Source organism: Salvelinus fontinalis, chromosome 6 (assembly GCF_029448725.1).
Source record: "Salvelinus fontinalis isolate EN_2023a chromosome 6, ASM2944872v1, whole genome shotgun sequence".
Classification (NCBI taxonomy): domain Eukaryota; kingdom Metazoa; phylum Chordata; class Actinopteri; order Salmoniformes; family Salmonidae; genus Salvelinus; species Salvelinus fontinalis.
The window spans coordinates 60,856,978-60,880,902 of record NC_074670.1 but is presented as its reverse complement, the minus strand read 5'-3'; the positions used below and the strand labels follow the sequence as shown (position 1 = coordinate 60,880,902).

The 23,925-nt window shown below is 42.0% G+C and overlaps 1 protein-coding gene across 6 annotated transcripts in view; it reads left to right on the top strand.

The window, feature by feature from the left end:
• The window catches only part of LOC129858244 (LIM domain-binding protein 2), a 125,660-nt gene that overhangs the window by 73,254 nt on the left and 28,481 nt on the right, over positions 1–23,925 (top strand). For all 6 annotated transcript variants that reach the window (XM_055927331.1, XM_055927330.1, XM_055927329.1 and 3 more), the window contains exons 3-6: positions 1,469–1,641; positions 13,585–13,707; positions 16,592–16,675; positions 21,077–21,200. In XM_055927331.1, coding sequence (XP_055783306.1) covers positions 1,469–1,641; positions 13,585–13,707; positions 16,592–16,675; positions 21,077–21,200 — 504 coding nt within the window. The remainder of the gene's footprint in view (positions 1–1,468; positions 1,642–13,584; positions 13,708–16,591; positions 16,676–21,076; positions 21,201–23,925) is intronic.

Here is a 23,925-nt window from a genome sequence, read left to right as displayed (position 1 = left end):
CTGCAGCTCCTCCCTCCCTCCCTCTTCCAGCCACTGCTCACCCTCCTTCTTCCTCCCTCATTTCCCTCTCTCCCTTCCTCCCTCCATCCTCCAGCCACTGCTCACACACTGCCAAACATTTTATATCTTTATTTAGTCATGCCCGGTATTATTGAATTTCCAAAAACATGCCAGTCACGGGTACTTCCTTTCCCTCTCTCCCGCTCTCTCTCTCTCTCTCTCTCTCTCTCTTTGTCTCTCTCTCTTTGTCTCTCTCTGCAGTGTCATAACCTCAGGAGCCTCAGCCACTACTGTCTTTGGGGGACATTTCTAAATGAAGTTTTATTTCCCTAACTTTGCTCCCTCTGGGGAACAGAGTAACATAATTCCACACAACAGAGTGAAGATTTGACAGAGAGAAAATCCAGAGTAACACAAGCTTGTTTCACAGAGGGAGAGAGAGTAGGATGATGGATTTCCAACATGCAGGGCTTTTTTTTATTCAAAAGTGGAAATTCAGATTCTTCTCTTTCTTTGTCTTTTTTGGTCTTTTTTCTCTTTTCCAAAATGGCTGCTTTGGAACCCAAACACAAATAAGAACTCATATTTAGCCATTCTCCTTTCCAATATGGCTGCTTCGAACATAAACACAAACAAGTATATACAGTATACTTTATTGTAGATACATTGTCTCCTTTCCTTGTTACACATTCACTTCCCAGACAAACTGATAATGTGATGAAGAGATATAGTTTTGTGATATCGTGATGAAGAGATATCCTGTCTGTTTTGCATTAAGTCACAGTGTATCCTACAGCATCGTCCTTTCATATCCTCCATTATATTCCTTTAAACAGAGAAGTAGTTGACAGAGAACAGAGGGGAGAGAAGAAAGGAAGCCTGAGGGCAAAAGACACTGACATACTTCTTCCTCCTGTGCTCTCTCTCTCTCTCTCTCTTTCTCTTGTTTTTGTCAAACTCTAAATCCACGGCGTTCCTGCGCTTTGAGTTCTTTTAGCATTCTCTAGTAAACACTTACAGCTTTCCTGTAGCTTTCTCACCAGACTGTCCAGGTTTTGATTGCTTGGAATCAATCCCTCACTAAACAGGCAAACAAGTAAAGGAACCTGTATTTTGCAAAACAAATGTTTTGTTACTGTGTGGACACTTCACAACAAGACAAAGGAAAGCAGATCAGTAATGACTAAAACCACTTAGCATATAGGAACATGGTGTAACACTGTCCATTCACCTATAGGTCTTGGTCAGGTATAATTGGTCTTGGTCACATTATAATAGATCATTGCTATCCTACAAAAGCTAGTTTGTTAAAAACTCAAGTCTACAAATGAATCAATTACTTGATGAGGGAATTATGTATTTTTCCTATTTTTCCCTTTTTTAAATTGGACAGACACTCACCCTTCACTATTTTAGTCTCATATTTCAACTATGAATAATTTCCCCTCTCTTTTTTCCTTTTTCTCAGCTATCGGACGAACACTCATCCCGCGCTACTTCAGCACAGTGTTTGAGGGCGGAGTCACTGACCTGTACTACATCCTCAAACACTCCAAGGAGTCTTTCCACAACTCCTGCATCACTGTGGACTGTGATCAGTGCACCATGGTCACCCAGTATGGGAAGCCAATGTTTACAAAGGTAAGGTCTGTAATCCTAACCCAGGGGCTGCTTCTGATTGGCTGAATACCCAGGACGCCAGGTGGTTGGAGTTGTCAACAAAGCAGCATGACAGAAATATGATGCCACGTTTTTGAACTACCGGTAGTTTCTTTGAGAAGATATATAAAGCGATCTGTGCATTTGAACAACAGTATAAATGCACCTATTTCACTTTTGCAACCACTGCTGCACATGCTGCCAGTGTTTTGAACAGATCAGATTGCGCTATTTAGAACAAGCAGCCAGCTCATGAACGAACGAGTTCACCAGGGAGAACGGTCGTCACTTGTTACCATAGCTACAAAGTCATAAAGCCCACCTATTTCTACAATTTCTCTTCTTAAAATGTGATTTTAAACATAACTTTAACCCTGACATTAACCACACTGTTAACCTTATGCCTAACGCTCACCTAAAATGTTGTTTTCATGACCTTTTACAATATAGATATTGACTTTGTGGCTGTGGTAACTAGTGGAAACCAGGAAGAACGCAATAACCATTCAGATACAATAAGTGAAAACACATTATCTAACTTGGGATAACTAGCTAGGATAGTATCCAGTTAACTTTCATAACTTCGTATTTCCGAGTTAGTCAGATATTAGTTTAGAAAGACTTGACATTGGCATGGGAGCTAACTAGCTAGCAAGCTACCAGCTATCAAAGGTAGATAACTGGTTAATTTGACCCAAAAATATTTCAAACTATTTCTCAATGTTTCTCAAAATAACTGTAGCTGGCTAATTAATTTGATCAAGCTTTGTGATACACAAGGTGTTATGCTGTTTTAGTCCACACAACACGTTGCCTTGTCACCTACAAGTGAACATGATGAACAACATGGTGGGAAACAAAATTGGCCATGCTTTTTTGTCCTACCAGATACGCAATGAGAAGGTTCTAGCTTGTGTATCCCTCTGTCCTTCGACTCTTGTTGGATGTAGTTGTCCGGTTTATCAGGTCCCGGGCTTCCATGGCTGTTATGATTATTTATTCACAAGTTAATTATAATTAGCTTTTTGCTTTAGCACCATCTGTACCTTATAGAGCAGATCTAGTCTCAAGTGCGGAAAAAAGCCGTCCGGCCACGAGAGACTCATTGGGAGGAGACTAGAGCAGACCCAGAAGTTCTGACTGAGCAGACGTACATTTGAGTGCCTAAGGACGGTCCATTTACTTTGTACGGTTGTAATTTATGCTATGGTATCCTGCAATTTCATTGGGGCAGCTCCCCTCATAGCAAGAAAGTCCAGGCCATGTTGGCATGGCATGTGCACCCACGAAGGTGGAGCTGCTGCTGCTGGCAGTCACTAAGGGGCAGAGTAGTAAGTAACTACAGCCTGTTTTGAACAATATATTTTTGAAACAGGAAAATGTACACATTTACCGCACTTTTATGAGAATTTAAAACATAATCCATGAATTATATAATATACAGTAAAAATGTAAATAAATTACCAATCACAAGTGGGCCACCGCCCCTAACGCCCTAATGGGCGGTCCGCCGCGGTCCTAACCCCTGTAATTTGGGGTGGCAGGTAGCCTAGTGATTAGAGTGTTGGTCCCGAAACTGAAAGGTTGCTAGATCGGATCCCCCAGCTGACAAGGTAAAAATCTGTCGTTCTGCCCATGAACAAACCAGTTATCCCACTGTTCCTAGGCCGTCATTGTAAATAAGAGTATGTTCTTAACTGACTTGCCTAGTTAAAAAAATATATGCAAACCTGTCATTGTAACCTATGCAATGTTGTACACAATTAAAAACAAAAGAACTACTTTTTAAGTGAGAATGGCATTGGTCTGAAGCCAAAAAATAAAGGAAATTCACATTAGCGGCACAATGCCTATTCCACCCATGTTCTACCAAGGTTTTACAGCACACAGCTTTGAGCTACTACAGTAGCTATGTTGGTATTGTACTTTAAACTATGTGTAGGCAGATTGTTAAGGATTCAAACCTTCTCAAACAGCCTAATTCATACTCTTAGATGAGGTGCTTCCACAATAATATGACATTATCCCATTACGCTAACATTTCATGCTTTTTTTTATATAAATTAAAGGTGCTTTGCTTTTAAATGCTTTGTTTTTATACTTATCAGACCATCAGGCTTGATTGAGATGTTTTGCCTTATAGTAATGTGGTGCATGCCTATATTACCTTTTTTGGTAAATTGGTGCCCAACATAACAATAGGTGGTGGTGTGTTGGACACAGTAGCTCAGATAGATAGAGCCTGTCTGCATTCCTGATTTCTGTAACTGTTAGCTTACTTGTGTAATATTGAATTAAGCTCAGAACCACTTGTGTTTCAAATATGATCGTGTTTTCTATCTGATAACCCCCACTGTGTACCGAACCGATTTGGCTGAGGACCCGAGTTTTAGGATTACCTCTCGAGAACAGAACGGACAACGAGAACAGATTGTGGACTGTGAAATGTTTGGTGAATTCCCCTCTTTTCCCCGGTATGCAAAACTCCCTAATAAACCCCCCATTTGCATTCTAGTTGTGCTCCTTGTGCGTGTTTGGTTATTGAACTTTTGACGCACTCCCACCTTCTTGGGGCTCATCTAGGGGTGGAGAAGACCTCAGACAGGATCAAGGCATGGTTTTACTGGCCGGTGGTGAAGAGAGCAGTGGAAGATTACTGCCGCAGTTGCCCGGAGTTCCAGCAGGTGCCAAAACCACTTTCGCAGCCCCTTAATTTCCCTACCCATTATTTCAGTCCCTTTCAGCAGGATCCCAATGGACCTGGTAGGACCTCTACCCAAGAGCAACCGAGGGCAACTGAGGTGATTCTGGATTATGCCACCAGGTACCCGGAAGCCATTCCCCTGCGCACCATGGCCACCAGGGAATCACACGTGAGTTAGTCATGCTGTTCTCCCGAGTAGGCATCCCCAATGCGATATTGACCGACCAGGGCACCCCCTTCATGTCGCGAATCATGAAGGATCTATGCAAACTAATGAAAATAACCCAGGTGCGCACCTCAGTGTATTACCCGCAGACCGATGGGTTGGTGGAAAGATTCAAATGAACCCTGAAGCAGATGCTAAAGAAGGTGATGAGATGGACGGAAAGAATTGGGATCAGCTGCTACCCTACCTGATGTTTTTGATCCGATAAGTGCCCCAAGCGTCAACAGGATTCTCTCCCTTCGAACTCCTGTACGGGAGACGACCCAGAGGACTGCTGGATGTGGCTAAAGAAGCCTGGGAACAGCAACCGGCGCCCCACCGGACCATGGTGGAGCACGTGGAAGACATGAGAGACCAGATGGCAACTCTGTGGTCCCTGGTAAGGGAACATGTGCTGGAGGCCCAGGAGGCCCATGCGTGAGTGTACAACAGAGGGGCACAACGAAGGGACTTCTAGCCAGGAGACAAAGTGTTGGTGTTAGTCCCCACCTCAGAATGTTTTTGGCCCAATGGAACGGGCCATACAAAGTCGTTGAGAAGGTGGGGATGTGTTCCCCAGTGAACCAGGACACACCAATCTGGTACAGCACAGCATCATCACCGAACCCGGGATAAATGTGAAGTTGAGACCCTACCGCATACCGGAAGCAAAGAGGCTATCAGGACTGAGGTAAAAACGATGTTAAAAGCTGATATAATCAAAGAGTCGAATAGTGAGTGGGGTAGCCCCATAGTGTTTGTGCCGAAACCAGACGGCACTATTCGCTTCTGTAATGATTTTAGAAAGGTAAATGAAATCTCAAAGTTCGAATCCTAACCCATGCCCCGAATTGATGAATTAATCGAACGGCTATGGACCGCCCGATTTATCAGCACACTCAAGCTGATGACGGGTTATTGGCAGGTGCTCTTAACTCCTGTGGCACGAGAGAAAACTGCTTTCGCCACCCCTGACGGGCTGTTCCATTACAAGAAGCTGCACGGGGCCCGGCCACCTTCCAGAGGTTGATGGACCGGATTCTCCGTCCCCATCGTGAGTACGTGGCAGCCTACATCGATGATATTGTTATCCATGAAAGCGAGTGGGAGACACATCTAAACCAGTTGGCGGGGCTAACAGCGAACCCAAAGAAATGTCGGCTCGGCCTGCAGGGGGCTGAGTACCTGGGGTACACGATTGGGAGGGGATGTGTCAAACCCAGGTGAAGAAAGTGGAGGCAATTCGGGACTGACCCCGCCCCCTCACCAAGAAGCAGGTACGCACGTTTGTGGGGTTGACTAGTTACTACCGGAGATTTATTCCCCACTTTGCCTCCCTAGCCAGCTCCCTGACAATCTGACCAGGAGCTGTCTGCCCGCCCAGGTGATGTGGACCGAGGGGACGGAGAAATCCTTCTAGGACCTAAAGGGAGCACTGTGTTCTGGACCTGTGTTCTGGACCCGTGCTGGTGACCCCGTACTTCTCCAAATGCCACATGCCGATGCCCTCTCCAGGAGGGATGTTCTAGGGAGCTGGACCGCCCCTCCCTCCCGGACGAAGCTGACAGCAGGGAGAGGGGAGTGGTTGTTGAAGGAAGATATCTTGCAGCTCGCTGGCTCCACCCCCGAGCCTTATATGGACTTCCTGCCCCAACGAGGTGAGCCTGTGGATCATTAAGTCAGGGAGTACTTGGGGATAAAGGAGGAAACGGACTGCACAAAGGGGCAGAGAACGAAGAGGGAAGCGTGTGTTATGAAGAGAGAAATATCTGTGTGATTTCCCGTTGTGACCTGGACTGCCTGATTACCCCGCTGTGTACTGAACCGGTTTGGCTGAGGACCCGAGTTTTAGGATTACCTCTGGAGAATGAAACGGACAACGAGAACGGATTGTGGACTGTGAAATGGTTGGTGAATTCCCCTCCTTTCCCCAGTGTGCAAAACTCCCTGATAAACTCTCCATTTGCGTTCTAGTTGTACTCCTTGGTTATTGAACTTGGTCACGTGGAAACCCCACATCCTTGAACCTGCTACTATATATATACACCAGTGTATGTAACAGTTTAACTTTATTCCGTCCCCTCGCCCCGACCCGGGCGCGAACCAGGGACCCTCTGCACACATCAACAACAGTCACCCACGAAGCATCGTTACCCATCGCTCCACAAAAGCCGCGGCCCTTGCAGAGCAAGGGGAACCACTACTTCAAGGTCTCAAAGCGAGTGACGTCACCGATTGAAACGCTATTAGCACGCACCGCTAACTAGCTAGCCATTTCACATCGGTTACATGTACATAATATATATTATATATATATACCAGTGTACACACCAGTGTACATAATTATAAAAGCAGGACACTGTACAGTTCATTATCCCTCTGAGTATGAATTAGGCTGTTTGAGATGGTTTGAATCCTAAACAACCTGCCTACACATAGTTTGAAGTACAATACCAACATAGCTACTGTAGTAGCTCAAAGCTGTGTGCTGGAGAATCTTGGTAGAGCATGGGTGGAATAGGCATTGTAGTGCTCATGTGAATTTCCTTACTTTTTCAGCTTTGGACCAATGCCTATTCTCACCTATAACATATTTTTTTTGTTTTTAATGTGATTTTTTTACAATTTATTTTAATTTCCATGGAAGGTGATTATGTAACATTATTATACAGTTTAACACGTGCTCTCCTTAGTGAACCCTCACAATGTTGTGGGTTTTATTGGTTTTATTTATTGATAAGATCCCAGCTCATAATCCTACTGATCATTGCTCAAAGCAAATTGGTGAGAGCAAGGAAACAAAGACTGAAGCAAATATTTACCATGCGATTAAACAATGGAGCTGGCTAGATGACTACAGGAGTGTGAAATATGGATGAGCTGTTCTCCGTGAAAGGATTTTGAAATATTCTCTCTCGCCAAGGCGAGGTGTGATCGTGAATATATCATATTCATCCACCTCAGTGGAAACGACTTGGGACACACAGAGGGGACAGCCCTGGCGTGTCAGATGAGAGTTGATTTGGAGGTAGTCCATCCGAAAGTTCCCTGTGACAACGGTGGTCTACTCTGACATGACACAGTGGAGGAGTTGGATGTTCTAGTGTGAGGAGGACATCAACAAGTGCATAGAGATGGCCCAGCGCTCTGTCAACCAGCTGGTGTTTGCATTTCTCCATGACAGGCGCATGCCCACAATCCACCACTTTGCCATAAATCACTGTGTCGCTGGGCAGTACTGTAGGGCAAGGTTTCCCAAACTTGGTCCTGGGGCCCACCCTGGGTGGACGTTTTGGTTTTTGCTCCAGCACTACACAGCTGATTCAAATAATCAAACCTTGATGATGAATAGGTTATTTGAATCAGGTGTGTAGTGTTAGGACAAAAACCACAATGTGCACCCAGGGGGGGGGGGGGGGGCAAGACTGAGTTTGGGAAACTTTGCCATAGGATGAGGGCATAATATCTCCGGGAGGCGAACACCCAATATTCTGATTTACAAGCGGTAACTTTAACCATTACGTCATGACTTGTGTTTTTAACACATTGATTTCGACAGAGAATTTAAATGTCTGAAAGCTTTTGTTCCAAAATGATTTTGTTCATTCACTCAGTAGTGATTTCACATTTATTTCTCTTGCTTGATTAAAATACAATAGTCTAAAACAGTCAATTTGTTGAAAACAGACTCATTTAATAACATAGTTAAAAAGCATTTCCTTTTCTTTTGAGCGCATGCTGCTGCAGGCAGCATTTTGAATTATTCTGTATGTAAATCCGTGGACACTCCATTTAGAATGGTATGTTTTTGTGGATGTCCATCATCCATTTGGCATGATAGGTTATGAATTACTATTCATATGATAAGTTACGAATTGCAGTTTGTATGATATGTTCCGAATTTCAATGTGTAACTATGCAACACGTTGCAATACGTATGGTATGTTACAAATTCCAATTTGTTGTAACTAACATTAGCTAGGTGTCTAACATGCTGACCACACCGCTCGCGTCGCGTGCGGGAGTTTTGCAAAATAAAATGTGGACATACATGTTATTCAATCATTGCACCCACACTGCTTGCGCGCGCCAACGAGCGTCTGCTTTGCCAAGCGCTAAAATAGAAGTCAGTTCTATTTATGGCGCTGAACGCGGTGCAAGTCCTGCCTCTACCATCTCCTCATTGGTTTATAGAAGCATATACCCACTTGCCATCTCCTCATTGGTTATACCCACATGGGTGATTGAAAGATTAACTGAGCTCGGTCGGTCGAGGTAATACACCTTTTATTCCAGTCTTTTTCTTCCAAAGAAGAAAAAGACTGGAAGGAAGAGAGATGACTATAAACGATTCGGTTGACCGTTTTCTGTGTGGATTAATTGTCGGAGTCGAGGACCTTGTGCATTTCAGGTAAAATAACAACTCAACATTTATATCCCAGGACAAATTAGCTTGCAACAGCAAGCTAGCTAAATAGGACAAATTAGCTAGCAACTGCAAGCTAGCTAGCTAAATTGACATAAATGTTTAATGTTTTTTACCTGTCCCCAAATTAATATAATTGGTTCAGAGTTTGTTTTGATATTTCAACTGGTGTGTCGTGATCATGTTTGTGGTGGGGGGACAAAATCAATTTGCGCACGATGGCGTACGCTCACGTCCGGTTTGGGCATGGTGTAACGTTATGTTAGCTAGGTGGCTAATGTTAGCTAGGCTAGGGTTTAGGGTTAAGTTTAGGAGTGAGGTTAAAGGATTAAGGTTAGGGGAAGAGTTAGCTAGCATGCTATGTATTTGCAAAGTAGCTAAAAAGTAGTAAGTAGTTGTGAAGTTGGTAATTAGCTAAAATGCTAAAGTTGATTAGATTTGAAGTCTCAACTTTTGGGTTGCTAGACATTCGCATTATACGCACATCCTTTTTTGTGATTTGGCTTGTTTTTTGAGAACCTTTCCCCAGCCTCATTGCACGTTGTACAGTATCAGGGCACGCCAAAGACAAGCTCCAAAAACATCTAAATATGTCCTTTTAGAAATAGACACGCTCTCAGTATAGGGATGTAAGTTGATCCCTGATACTACACAACAAGCAATGAGGAAGTGAATCGCAGCTGGGATAAGTTTCTCAAAAACAAGCCAAAAGTGTCTGGACCCTTCTTTAACAAACCATTTACATAAAACATTTAGATTATTTCACAAATATGGAAATTCTCCTTTAAGTAACCTTCTGTCTTATGGTACCATACCAAACGTAACATATCATACTAATTTCACCGTCCCGAATTTTCGGTTACTATGTTACATTTAGTCTGAGACCAAGTTGGCAAACGTAATGTTATACCCTGTTCAGCCCCTGCCATGACTACTTTTTCCTGTATCTGTATGGCTGTCATTGTGACTTATGCAAGGCTGTATACAATGCAAGGCTGTATACAATGCAAGGCTGTCATTGTGACCAAAACACCAAGATCTTATGTGATTTTATGAAGTTCACTATCAAATTGAAATATTTATTTCAAGTTCGTATCTATGCCATAAGAGTATTTTTTAAAACATTTATACAATTATTTTTCACAAATCTGAAGGAAATATAGTGCATGTTGGGCGTGTCTCTTAACAGGAGTATCTAGCATTACTTGATTCAGATGGTAAACTGCATTGGAATCTGGTTCTGCAGACTGTCTTTTGAATTTAAAGTGAGGCTCATGCTAGCGAGAATAGCTACAGAAATTCCTTGTGCCCTGAATGAACACTGCATTGAAGCACACAACATGATTTTAAGGCTGGCCCAATTTTACCCACAATACAGTGTTATCATATAACCTGGCCACCATGTTAGGTGTATACCATACACTCTTAGAAAAAAGGGTTCCAAAAGGGCTCTTCGGCTGTCCCCATAGGGGAACCAATTTTGTTCCAGGTAGAACCCTTTTGGTTCCAGGTAGAAAACTTTTGGGTTCCAGGTAGAACCCTTTCTCCTATGGGGACAGCCGAAGAATCCTTTTGGAACCCTTTTCTCATTGCAGTGACATTTTCTCAGCCAACCACCCCATTCAAGCTTTAACAAAATCAGGAAGGGGAAATTTTGTTCATTAAAATAAATCCCACTAACAGAGCACGTTCCGGGAGCTTCCATCCAGGCTTCTGGCTCTGGAGCGCTGAATCTCAATGAGCTCTCTACCTCGCTCCCTCTTCCCTCTCCTCCACCCTCCTCCCTCTTCCCTCTCCTCCACCCTCCTCCCTCCTCCCTCTTCCCTCTCCTCCACCCCCTCCCTCCATCCCCCGATTCCTCATCCCTGGAGAAATCATTCCCGGTCTGCTTCCCTATCCCAGAGGGAAAAGCCCCCACAATCCCACTGGGAGTAATCTGGATGTGTAAACCCGAAGTATGTGTGCATGTTTGTGTGTGTGTGCGTGTGAGGCGGGAGTGCCGGTTTTTGGATGATGGTACCCCCTGCTGTACCCCTATGGTGTCCCAGTACCTCCATTCAACACCCAGCAGGTCCTACTATACCTGGGCTCTGTGGATATAGCATCGTAGTATCGGGGCCAAGGTCCTTGTTACTGTAGCCCAGTGGGCCCTCGCTACCTGTGGGGACAGAAGAACCAGGTGGGGGCTCTGTGGATGTAGCATCGTAGCATCTGGGCTAAGGTCCATGTTACTGTAGCCCAGTGGACCATCGCTACCTGTGGGGACAGAAGAAAAAAAGCCAGCCTAGTTTATCAGGCACTGATTCAATCTCTCTCCGTTTAATTTTAATTTGTTAATTGTGTAAACTGTTTAAGTAAAAGGCAAATTGAATTGAATTGATATGGTTGATGAATTGGTACGTAATATCAGTGTAATAACGGTATATTACAGCCTAATACAATGAACACTTGACTATAGAATGTATTTCCTGTTATTAACTGTATTACAGCCTAATACACAATGAATGTATGATGTTTTATATTGTAACTACATGTAACAGGTGTGTTAGTAATGCTCTATTATGCCCTTATTCATAATGAATAATCTTTCAGTAATATTGATATATAAACCTAATCCATTATGAATAAGGCCTACAGTTGCACCTTATACAGTAGAGAATGATGGGATATTGTGTTACTCTCAGAATATGTGGTTGAGATCTCTTAGCTAAGCGAATGTGCACAAGATTTATTACAGGCATCTTAAATCAATGGGGACCCTCCAAGGGGCCTTACCTTTTTATGGACAGTGTTTTTATTGACCAGGATTTTCATCCGTTGCCCATACTTTTCGTACGTCCTGTGAAGTGTCGTGTTGTAAGACCGAAGGTTTTGTTAACAAGCCACTTTAGCCAACCGATATCATAGAGGTGTCGTTTTTAATAGTTTCCATCACATTTTGGCTTGAATGTTTGCTGTACAGTTTATGTACACATATGATATAATATTCATACATTTCTTCTGGACAATATTTCTGTCCGTTTAGGGGACCCCTTTTGGCTCAAGGGTACCCCCAGTGGCAAACAATCCGTATAGTTTATTTAACTCCCGTGAAAAGGTTTCATGATGTTTAAAAATATATTTTAGCATGTGTAGGTCTTTGTGTTAATACCAATGGAAGCGATACAGAATTTCACTTAGCTCTGTCGCCAGTATTGTTCAACTCATACTTTTGCACTGTGGCTGGAGTTCAATAGTATGAGAAGCAGCTAGAATCATTTTCAAACTAGAATGAAAGCCCTTTCCATTGTCCATTAAACACTTATGATAATTTAAAAAAACATTGCTTCTGTCTAATCCTCATTAATCTATCTAAAAACATACACATTATCGGCCTGAACAGCATCCCTCCAACGACTAACCGTTAAGCTCAATAACTATCAAAAAGTAGTTCCGACTCTTAATCCCAATAGTAAGAATAACTCATGAATACACTATCAAGGCACACAGAAACATTGTCACATTTTAGCCATGTAGCATAGACAATTCTACATCCCCAGAACGCCCTAAATCATATATTCAATGGTAGGAGCTAGTAGAGGAAAAAATATTCCCCTTTTCTCTACTTTTTCTTTTTTTCCAGTGTGGCGGAGTGATACCACGTGACCAGGCCTGTATGCCCGCCAGCCTCTTTCTTGTTGATCCTCGGGAGACCATCTGTGCTGGGGGCATTGATTAGAGTGTCTGGTGGGATTACATCTTTTCTGTTGCCATGCCAACTAATCAGCTGATTTTTTTTTCTTCTGCTCGCTCTATCCCTCCCTCCGGTTGCCACGGCAACGAAACATTGGGAACTGCAAGAGCCCTGACAACACTGAATTCGGCTAAAGGGGCGAATGTGTGTGTGTTTTTTCTGGCTCTCTCATACTCGTCCACACACATACTCTCTCTCTCTCTCTCTCTCTTGCACACGCTCCATTTCTCTCTCTTTCTCTCTCTCGCTCTCTTGCACACTCCTCCTCTGTCTTTTTCTCCCTCTCTCACTCTCTCTCTCACACACTCTCTCTCTCTCTCTCTCTCTCTCTTAATTGGCAACTCTCTCTGACCCAAAGTTCTTGTGTCTCTGCCGTAAACACACTACTCTCAACATCATCTTCAAGAGAGTGTGAGGAATGAGAGGAACAAGGACAGACCAGCTGAATAAGGACAGAGTAAATAATAGTCTGCCCAATTCCAAACAACTTCAACGTATTCCAAAGTGAATGACATCCTGCTGAGTATTAAGAATCGATCCCTGTAATGATTACCCAAATAAACAGACGGCCACGTGCCAGCTAGCTAAAAATGACTGATCGTAAAAGAAATACATCAATATGGGGAATTATTTTGAAGGTGAAGTAAACCGTAGTATACTATATCCCAAGGGCCTTTTATTTTGAAAAGCGCTTTTGAATGAAGCTGAATACTATAGGCCTACATTTGTCACAAAGGTTGTTATGAATAATACTACAAGACTCATAAAGGTGTCATGCCTGTTCTCATGCAGATGTTATGAATGCCTAATGTGTACCCCCTTCAGATAAAGTGTTCCCCATCTTTGTTGTTGGACAGGTATGCACAGAGGGGCGACTGATTCTTGAATTTGCCTTTGACGACCTCATGAGGATCAAGACCTGGCACTTCACCATCCGGCAATACCGAGAACTCATCCCCCGCAGCATCCTGGCCATGCACGTGAGTGGTGTGACATCATCAACATGGGCCGACTGCACGGCGACACAAATTTACCACTTAGGGTTGGATAGGTGGTGCTGCCAATGCTGGATAGAGGGTGATGCCTATGCTGGATAGAGGGTGATGCCTATGCTGGATAGAGGGTGATGCCTATGCTGGATAGAGGGTGATGCCTATGCTGGATAGAGGGGGATGCCCATGCTGTCACAGAAGCCATTATGGCAAGATGCAAACATATACTCTCTATCCAACTCTATGGTTTGACATCACCAACCACCACCCACCCATTTTCCATCCAGGTGTATCCTATTCTCGATTGTTAATGAGAGTCCTCTTCCTCAGGCTCTTAAGTGGCCCAACTCCACCAAGACACTTAGACGCTATTCATAAGCATATGAATTTAAAAGCTATACAAAGCAGTTTGGAAAGTGTCCCAATTTGGAGGGATTTTAAAAACCAATTTATTTGCAGACATCAAAGGAAGGCTTGGATGAAAGAGGGCCCTTGCCTGAGCAAAAAAAATAACAAGGTCAAATGAATAATCTGTTTAATTCCAGTGTAATGAACATAATAGTCACACAGAGGGAATGGCAGTGAAGTGAGCAACTTATAGGTTGTCATAGTTCCATACGTCATACATTGTAAATTATATTCAGTAGTGCACAGTCATACTCTATTCATACTCTAATATCATGAATATGTTTGCATCAAATACATTCCCTGTCTGCATGTCACCTATCATAACCTAAACACACCTACCTCAAAGTGTGCAACACTGCAACTTTTACTTCAGCCCTGTGGGCCTAAAGGTGTATTTAAGTACTTTTCCCTGAATAGCCAGCCTCCTTCTTTTTGCCAAGTCTTTATATGAAATTCACACACGATTAAATTGGCCCCTGTGGGTATTCCCACTAATTTCAGGAGAGTAGGGTATTGTGGGCCTTGGACGGATATTTCACAGGCATACGAGTGATGTGTAAAAGTGAGTTAGCTCTTTTGATCATAGCCTCGACTAATGAAAAGTGTAGAGAGAGTCCGGACTGGAAGTGAGAAGACTGAATTTAGACAGACACAATTGTGCTAGTTCGTGTGTGCATGCACATTTCCCCCAGACATTCACACACAGACATAGACAAACACACACATACACACATATACACATGCACATGGATGTACTGTATGTGCTCACACGCACACAAACACACACACATTTTGCAGGCTTTGTTATAAAATTCTAAAAAAAAATTTTTTGCTCAAACATTAATTTCTTGTAAAAGCACACATTTTGTATTGGAAAAATTGTAACATTCGTCGTAATCCTCCTCGTCTGAGGAGGAGCAAGGATCGGACCAAAGCGCAGCGTGGTTTGAATACATGATTTAATTATATGAACGAAGTCGAAAAACACTTGACAAAATACAAAACAATAAACGACGTGAACAAACGAACGAAAACAGTACCGTGTGGCGAACAAACACAGACACGGCAACAATCACCCACAAACAAACATTGAAAACAGCCTACCTAAATATGGTTCCCAATCAGAGACAATGACAAACACCTGCCTCTGATTGAGAACCATATTAGGCCAAACGAACAAACCTAAACATAGAAACAAATAACATAGACTGCCCACCCCAACTCACGCCCTGACCATACTAAATAAAGACAAAACAAGGAAATAAGGTCAGGAACGTGACAAAAATACGTGTGGGTATTTCATAGTTTCACCCCACTGGGCAAAAGCTGGTTGAATCAATGTTGTTTTCACATCATTTCATACAAAATATAAAATGCGATGGTGTTTTATCAATGTGGAAAAGTGATTGGATTTGAAAACAGATTTGTATTTTATCTCCTTTTTCCTCCCCAATTTTGATCTTGTCTCATCGCTGCAACCTCTCAACCGAAGGAGCGAAGGAGGCGAAGGTTGTTAAGAAGCACCAAACCGCGCTTCTTAACAACCGCCCACTTAATCCCGGAAGCCAGCCACACCAATTTGTCAGAGGAAACACAGTTCACCTGACGACCGAGGTCAGCCTGCAGGCTCCCGGCCTGCCACAAGGAGTCGCTAGAGCGCAATGAGCCAAGTTAAGCCCCCCCGGCCAAACCCTCCCCTAACCCGAATGACGCTAGGCCAATTGTGCGCCTCCCTATGGGACTCCCGATCACGGCTGGTTGTGATACAGCCTGGGATGAAACCTGGGTCTATAGTGATGCTTCTAGCACAGTGATGCTGTGCCTTAGACTGCTACGCCACTCAGGAGGCCCATTTCATATTTTTTCCACACAACTTTTAACCTAAATTCAATGAAATTATGAAATTATTTTTTGATTTCACATTCAATTCACGTTAGTTGACAACTCAACCAAATGTAAATCAAAACTAGACGTTGAGCTGACGTCTGCCCAGTGGGACAGCTTTGTGGGTATTTCAAGGCTCGTGTATTCTGACACTGAATTTTTGAATGGGTATTCAATGTAGTTGTTGATGACCATAGTTGAGAAAGTATTTGACATCTCTTTGAGTCACAGGTTCTCACAACACTAAGCTGTAGTCAGGTGGCTTCTTGATATTGATATTTAGTTTCCAATTTCAAATCATACTCTAAGATAAACCGATTTTAAAGTGTGTTTTTTTCCATCGTCCTTCTTTCCTGACTTTCTCTACACCAAGATTCAACTGGGAATTAGTGTGTTTTTGATTTTGAATGGAAGCAGAGCCATGCTAGGCTTCTCATCTGTCTTTTGTTTTGTCAATACACAGCATTTTCAGACTGAAGACTTCTATTATATAAAAGAGTTCTAACAAATTAATATTAGTAGTTAATATTAATGCAAACTGTATGTTGCCCCCCCCCCCCCCCCCCCCCCCAACCCTTAGGCACAAGACCCCCAGGTTCTGGAACAGCTCTCCAAAAACATCACCCGCATGGGGCTGACCAACTTCACCCTCAACTACCTCAGGGTAAGAGCTCTCTGTCTCCTGTTTGTCTCTCTGTGTCTGTCTCTCTCTGTCTCTCTGTGTCTGTCTCTCTGTCTCTCGCTGTCTCTGTCTGTGTCCTTCTGTTTCTGTTTCTGTCTCTCTGTCTCTCTCTGTCTGTGTCTGTCTCTCTGTCTGTCTCTCTCCGGCTGTGTCTGTGTGGGTCTTTCTGTTGCTTTCTGTTGCTCTCTCTCTTTTCCTTTCACATAGACACACACACAAAGATACACACACACACACACACACACACACACACACACACACACACACACACACACACACACACACACACACACACACACACACACACACACACATACCACTATTCAGTCCATCAATCACCTTGATATAGGTACCATACCCTCCACAATTTGTAATTGTTAGGTACCTGAAAATGAATATTTATAAAATGTCAAGATGGAATATACAACATAATTCCATTCACAGACAGTACTGATAGATGTCACCATATGTTATTTTAATCTGAATACATAAAACAGTACTGACAGCTATTACAACATGTTATTTTAATCTGAATACATAAAACAGTACTGACAGCTATTACAACATGTTATTTTAATCTGAATACATAAAACAATACTGACAGCTATTACAATATGTTATTTTAATCTGAATACATAAAACAGTACTGACAGCTATTACAACATTTTATTTTAATCTGAATTCATAAAACAATACTGACAGCTATCACAATATGTTATTTTAATCTGAATACATAACAGTACTGACAGCTATCACAATATGTTATTTTAATCTGAATATATAAAACAGTACTGACAGCTATCACAATATGTTATTTTAATCTGAATACATAAAACAGTACTGACAGCTATCACAATGTTATTTTAATCTGAATACATAAAACAGTACTGACAGCTATCACAATATGTTATTTTAATCTGAATACATAAAACAGTACTGACAGCTATCACAATATGTTATTTTAATCTGAATATATAAAACAGTACTGACAGCTATCACAATATGTTATTTTAATCTGAATATATAAAACAGTACTGACAGCTATCACAATATGTTATTTTAATCTGAATACATAACAGTACTGACAGCTATCACAATGTTATTTTAATCTGAATACATAAAACAGTACTGACAGCTATCACAATGTTATTTTAATCTGAATACATAAAACAGTACTGACAGCTATCACAATATGTTATTTTAATCTGAATACATAAAACAGTACTGACAGCTATCACAATATGTTATTTTAATCTGAATATATAAAACAGTACTGACAGCTATCATAATAAGTTATTTTAATCTGAATATATAAAACAGTATTGACAGCTATTACAATAAGTTATTTTAATCTGAATATATAAAACAGTACTGACAGCTATCACAATATGTTATTTTAAACTAAATACATAAAACAGTATTGACAGCTATTACAATAAGTTATTTTAATCTGAATATATAAAACAGTACTGAGAGCTATTACAATGTTATATTATTCTGAATACATAGAGTATTGACAGCTATCACAATATGTTATTTTATTCTGAATACATAGATGCATCAGTGAATATCCACCTATATGTATGTTCTTCTTTACTTTTTGGATCCAGTCCTCAGTGTATTTATAACATAAACTTAGTGGACTTCTCAGCAGTCTGCACCAGAATACATTAGTCAGTATTTCAGATGTCTTTTGTTTGTGCTTTTCATTCCAAGATTGAGTGACAGCTCCGATTTCCAAATGGGAGAACAAGAGAAGAAGAGTGAGGGAGAAAAGAGAGAGGGAGTGAATTAATTGGATTGAGAAAATTAGCATAACATTAATGAATGCTCCCTGTTGACTCATAATTGTGAAATGCAGCACGGAGAGACGGCAAAGAGCTTAGCCGCTGTTTATTATGAAGAATGTGTAGAGAGAGGGGCGGGAGAGAGAGGGGAGAGAGACAGAGACAGAGACAGAGGGCTTTTGGGTAGATTTTTGAATGACCGTTCTTAACATTTTGTTGGATTCATGTTTTTTTAAAGATTTCTTGCAGCATACCATGAAAATTATGGAAAGCATATGGAATGATCATATGGAATACATTGAGTTTAGTTTTGGAGAGGTGTGCGCCATAACACACCTACAGTATATTATTTAGTTATTTTGCATAACTCAAATTACACAGACAGACTTGCTTTACAGTTAAAGACAATATGTCATCCATTACCTATAGGAGATTTCGCTAATGGCCGTTAGTGTAACGCTACTAGGCTATTCCTTTGAGTTTTAATTTTTATGACACCCCACAACCTACCTAACTTATCCCAAACAAAATACCCCTTGTAATTTTTCACCAACAAATCCTAGTCTTGGCTATGAGGCAAATTAGGAATTGGCTGACTTTTGGAGGTGGGATCAATTTCATACTGTACATTGAGTAAATATCATCGGTCTGCCTCACGTCACAGTGAGCCGTAATGATTTCTCTCTTGCTATCTTAGAGTGTCACTGTTCAAATAAAATACGCCCTCTCCTCACGTAAATGGAGTCTTTATTGTCTTTCAAACGGCGCCCATGCATTTCCTACCATCTATCAGTTCTTCCCAAAGAGACTGACGGTTTCCAGACCAAGGGTCAAAACAAGCTTTTTTTTTGGTCACTGTATTTAAGCCTTTCCATGTGTTAGAGCCGTGCAGCAGACTTCCTACCATTCAACCTGAAAATAGCACTTGTTTTCAGGGTCAAATCCAGGGATTGTTCCCTGAGCTAGGGGGGATATTGCCGTGTCAAGAGGACAGCAACAGAGAAACAACATGGGCTTAGTGTGCTACATGTGTTACATGCATGTTCTCTTCGCCTGCATACCGTCCAATGGCATTAGGAAATAGATCTGTAGTAGTAGTGACTCTTATTCCTTATGATCTAAAAGGCTAAACTGATCCTATTTACACATCCAGGTCTGTTTTGATAGGCCAGGATATGTATTATCTTAATTTAAGCCAGTTTGCTACAGCAGGAAAACAAAACCTGCAGCATCAGTAAATGTGAATTATTATGTGGATTATAATTAATGGACATTTTTGTATGGGTTTATACATTTTTAGTAAGGCAAAGGGGGAAATTACTAACTCGAGAAGCCTTTTAAACATCAAATACACTACAAATTTGACATTTCCTGCATTGCTGGAAGGTTCTCCTTCAACAGTTGTGATCCAATTAAGATCCTACACCTGTATGAGTACAAACCATTTCTGTGTGGACCTCGCTTTGTGTACGGGGGCATTATCATGCTGAAACAAGAAAGGGCCTTCCCCAAACTGTTGCCATATAGTTGGAAGCACAGAAATTGTCTAGAATGTCATTGTATGCTATAGCTTTAAGATTTCCCTTTCCAAACCTTGAAAAACAGCGCCAGAACATTATTCCTCCTCAACCAAACTTTGCAGTTGGCACTATGCATTGGGGCAGGTAGAGTTCTCCTGGCATTCGCCAAACCCAGATTCGTCCATCAGACTGCCAGATGGTAAAGTGTGATTCATCACTCCAGTGAACTTGTTTTCACTGCTCCAGAGTCCAATGGCGGCGAGCTTTACACCACTCGAGCCGGTGCAGTTTGGAACTCTGTAGTGAGTGTTGCAACCGAGGACAGACAATTTTTACGCGCTATGCGCTTCAGCACTCGACGGTCCCGTTCTACGAGCTTGTTTGGCCTACCACTTCACAGCTGAGCCGTTGTTGCTCCTAGACGTTTCCACTTCACAATAACAGCACTTACAGTTGACTGGGGCAGCTCTAGCAGGGCAGAAATTTGACAAACTGACTTGTTGGAAAGGTGGCATTCTATGATGATGCCACGTTGAAAGTCACTGAGTTCCTTAGTATGGCCATTCTACTGCCAATGTTTGTCTGTGGAGATTGCATGGCTGTGTAATCTTTTTTATACACCTGTCATCAAAGGGTGTGGCTGAAATAGCTGAATCCACTAATTTGAAGGGTCTGTGTACCTGCATGACAATGCTTTGGTGTGACAGCAGGGACGAGCATTTTAATGTTTGTTGCTGCCAAAGATAACTGTTGAGGGAGGCTGTTTGCCACATGTGAAAGTTACACAGCTGTGAGTGTCTTACCTATTTAAGCTGACAAACTGGCCCACGTGTCCTCTTTGTGATGAGTTCATAGATCACTTGAGGATTCTCCTTGTTGGATTCTGTAATACAGAGTTTCAGATACAGTATGTAGAAATGATACCCTGTAGAGCGAAGCTCACACAACAGTTACAGATACATCTTCACCAACATGGAAAACAATGTGTATATGTACTATATATGCATTTGCGTTTTTATACTACCAAATCTAACATTTGCGTGTGTGTGTGTGTTCGTTTTTTCCATCATCTGCAGCTGTGTGTCATCCTGGAGCCCATGCAGGAGCTCATGTCCAGGCACAAGACCTACAACCTCAGCCCTAGGGACTGTCTGAAGACATGCCTGTTCCAGAAGTGGCAGAGAATGGTGGCCCCGCCAGGTAATGTTTATACGGCTTTACTAACCAAACACACTGTTCTGCAACTATCAATACTGTGTTCCAAATGGCACCATATTCCCGGTATAGTGCAATACTTTTCACCAGTGCCCTATGGGACACAACCAATGTTATTATAGTGACTATAGTAATAGGAGAGCTGAGGTGATATAATGACAATGGTTAGATTGTCTAATTTCTAGAGACCATGTTTAAAAAACAGAGAATGTAATCCATTTTTATTACATTATTTGTATTTCTAAATATGTATTATATTGCATAATACCTCACATTTATTCTCCCTGTCAGGAATCAGGAAATTTATCAGGACTTCCTCTGGAATTTTTATTTGAATAGACTCTAACCGGCCATTTCAGGGTTTTATGATTGATGTTGGAAGGGTGGTTCTTAAAAAATAGTTGGCTTAAACTGGCTGTGCAATATTAAAGCTGGAGTTTTTGACATATTCAAGGGCTGCAAATTACTGCAATGTTCGCCAGGGCATGACAAGACGTCTTAAAAAGCAACACCAGTAGAAACCCTTTGACTCAGACCTGTGTAATGTGCAAGGCTTCTGAACTTTAATTAAGGGTGCCTGGTGTAATCAAACTACAAGATCCAACTCCCTCGCTGATAGCTCCCAAGAGGTTTGAATTCTCACTGTCAATGAGCGTAGAATCATCTGGAACAGACGCTTTGGAGAAGTTGAACTGTCAATGTGTAATTGTGCACAAGGAGATAAACCTTTGTTCAATTTCATGTTGTATATTATCAGGGTTCAGTGAAAAAAAATGTAAGGTGCCAAACGCTGTATAGGAGCTGACAGCAGCTTTGGGATCCAGAACCCTCTGTATATGTCTTTACATATTGCCTTTACTCAATACCTGTTTCACTAGTGGACTTTATTCTTAACATTGTATTGGGTGTATAGCCAGATTATTAGAATGGTAGCTTTTATCATTTGACACAGATCTAGGATCAGTTTTGCTGGTAATAAATCTTTTGTGTGCCACTACAGTTCGTCTGTCTGCCTGTGTTTTTAAAGGAAGCCAAACTGAACTAAGCTGGTCTAATAATTGTGTAATTGTGGTTTCCTTATTAGTCAAGTTTTTCATCTTTCCTCCAATTCTTCTCAGACCTGGAAAATGGTTCTGTTTTAGCGAGGAAGGAAGCACGGATGCATTTATGCACTGATGAGTATTTTTTATGGAAATGGACAAGTTTTAGTGCGTCATTTGTTCGGCATCGACGTAAACAGTTGTGATGCCAGAGACGGTTGTTTCTGACAATGGACATCATGTTCCTGTTCCTGGGTTTGTCAAAGTAGTGGATGGGAATTGGTAATAGACTTGTCACCGTTTTGATAGTTTCTCGTGACAACCTTAAACATTACAATTGACTAGCAATACAGAAGTTTATTTGGTTCTGGGTGCAGAGATTACAGTTCTGATTAAAAAAAGGTGTACAGTGCATTCGGAAAGTATTCAGAACACTGGACTTTTTCCACATTTTGTTACATTACACCCTTATTCTAAAATGGATTAAATCGCTTTTTTTCCCTCATCAATCCACACACAATATCCTATAATGACAAAGCAAAAACAGGTTTTTATACATTTTTGCAAATGTATTTAAAAAACCTGATATCACATTTACATAAGTATTCAGACCCTTTGTTGAAGCACCTTTGGCAGTGATTACAGCTTCAAGTCTTAAATGGCACAAGCTTGGCACACCTGAATTTGGGGAGTTTCTCCCATTCTTTTCTGCAGATCCTCTCAAGATCTGTCAGGTTGGATGGGGAGCGTCGCTGTACAGCTATTTTCAGGTCTCTCCAGAGATGTTCGATTGGGTTCGGGCTCTGACTGGGTTACTCAAGGACATTCAGAGACTTGTCCCGAAGCCATTCCTGCGTTGTCTTGGCTGTGTGCTTAGGGTCATTGTCCTGTTGGAAGGTGAACCTTCGCCCCAGGCTGAGGACCTGAGAGCTCTGGAGCAGGTTTTCATCAAGGATCTCTGTACTTTACTCCTCACTAGTCTCCCAGTCCTTGCCACTGAAAACCTCCCCACAGCATGATGCTCCCACCACCATGCTTCACCGTAGGGATGGTGCCAGGTTTCCTCCAGATGTGACGCTTGGCATTCAGGCCAAAATGTTCAATCTTGGTTTCAACAGACCAGAGAATCTGGTTTCTCGTGGTCTGAGAGTCTTTAGGTGCCTTTTGGAAAACTCCAAGCGGGCTGTCATGTGCCTTTTCCTGAGGAGTGGCTCCCGTCTGGCCACTCTACCATAAAGGCCTGATTGGTTAAGTATTGCAGAGATGGTTGTTCTTTTGGAAGGTTTTCCCATCTCCACAGAGGAACTCTGGAGCTCTGTCAGAGTGACCATTGGGTTCTTGGTCACCTCCCTGACTAAGGCCCTTCTCCTCCGATTTGTCAGTTTGGCCGAGCGGCCAGCTCTAGGAAGAGTCTTGTTGGTTCCAAACTTCTTCCATTTAAGAATGATGGAGGCCACTGTGTTCTTGGGGACCTTCAATGCTGCAGAAATGTTTTGGTACCCTTCCCAAGATCTGTGCCTTGACACAATCCTGTCTCAGAGCTCTACGGACAATTCCTTCTACCTCATGGCTTGGTTTTTGCCCTGACATGCACTGTCAACTGTGGGACCTTATATAGACAGTGTGTGCCTTTCCAAATCATGTCCAATCATTTGAATTTACCACAGGTG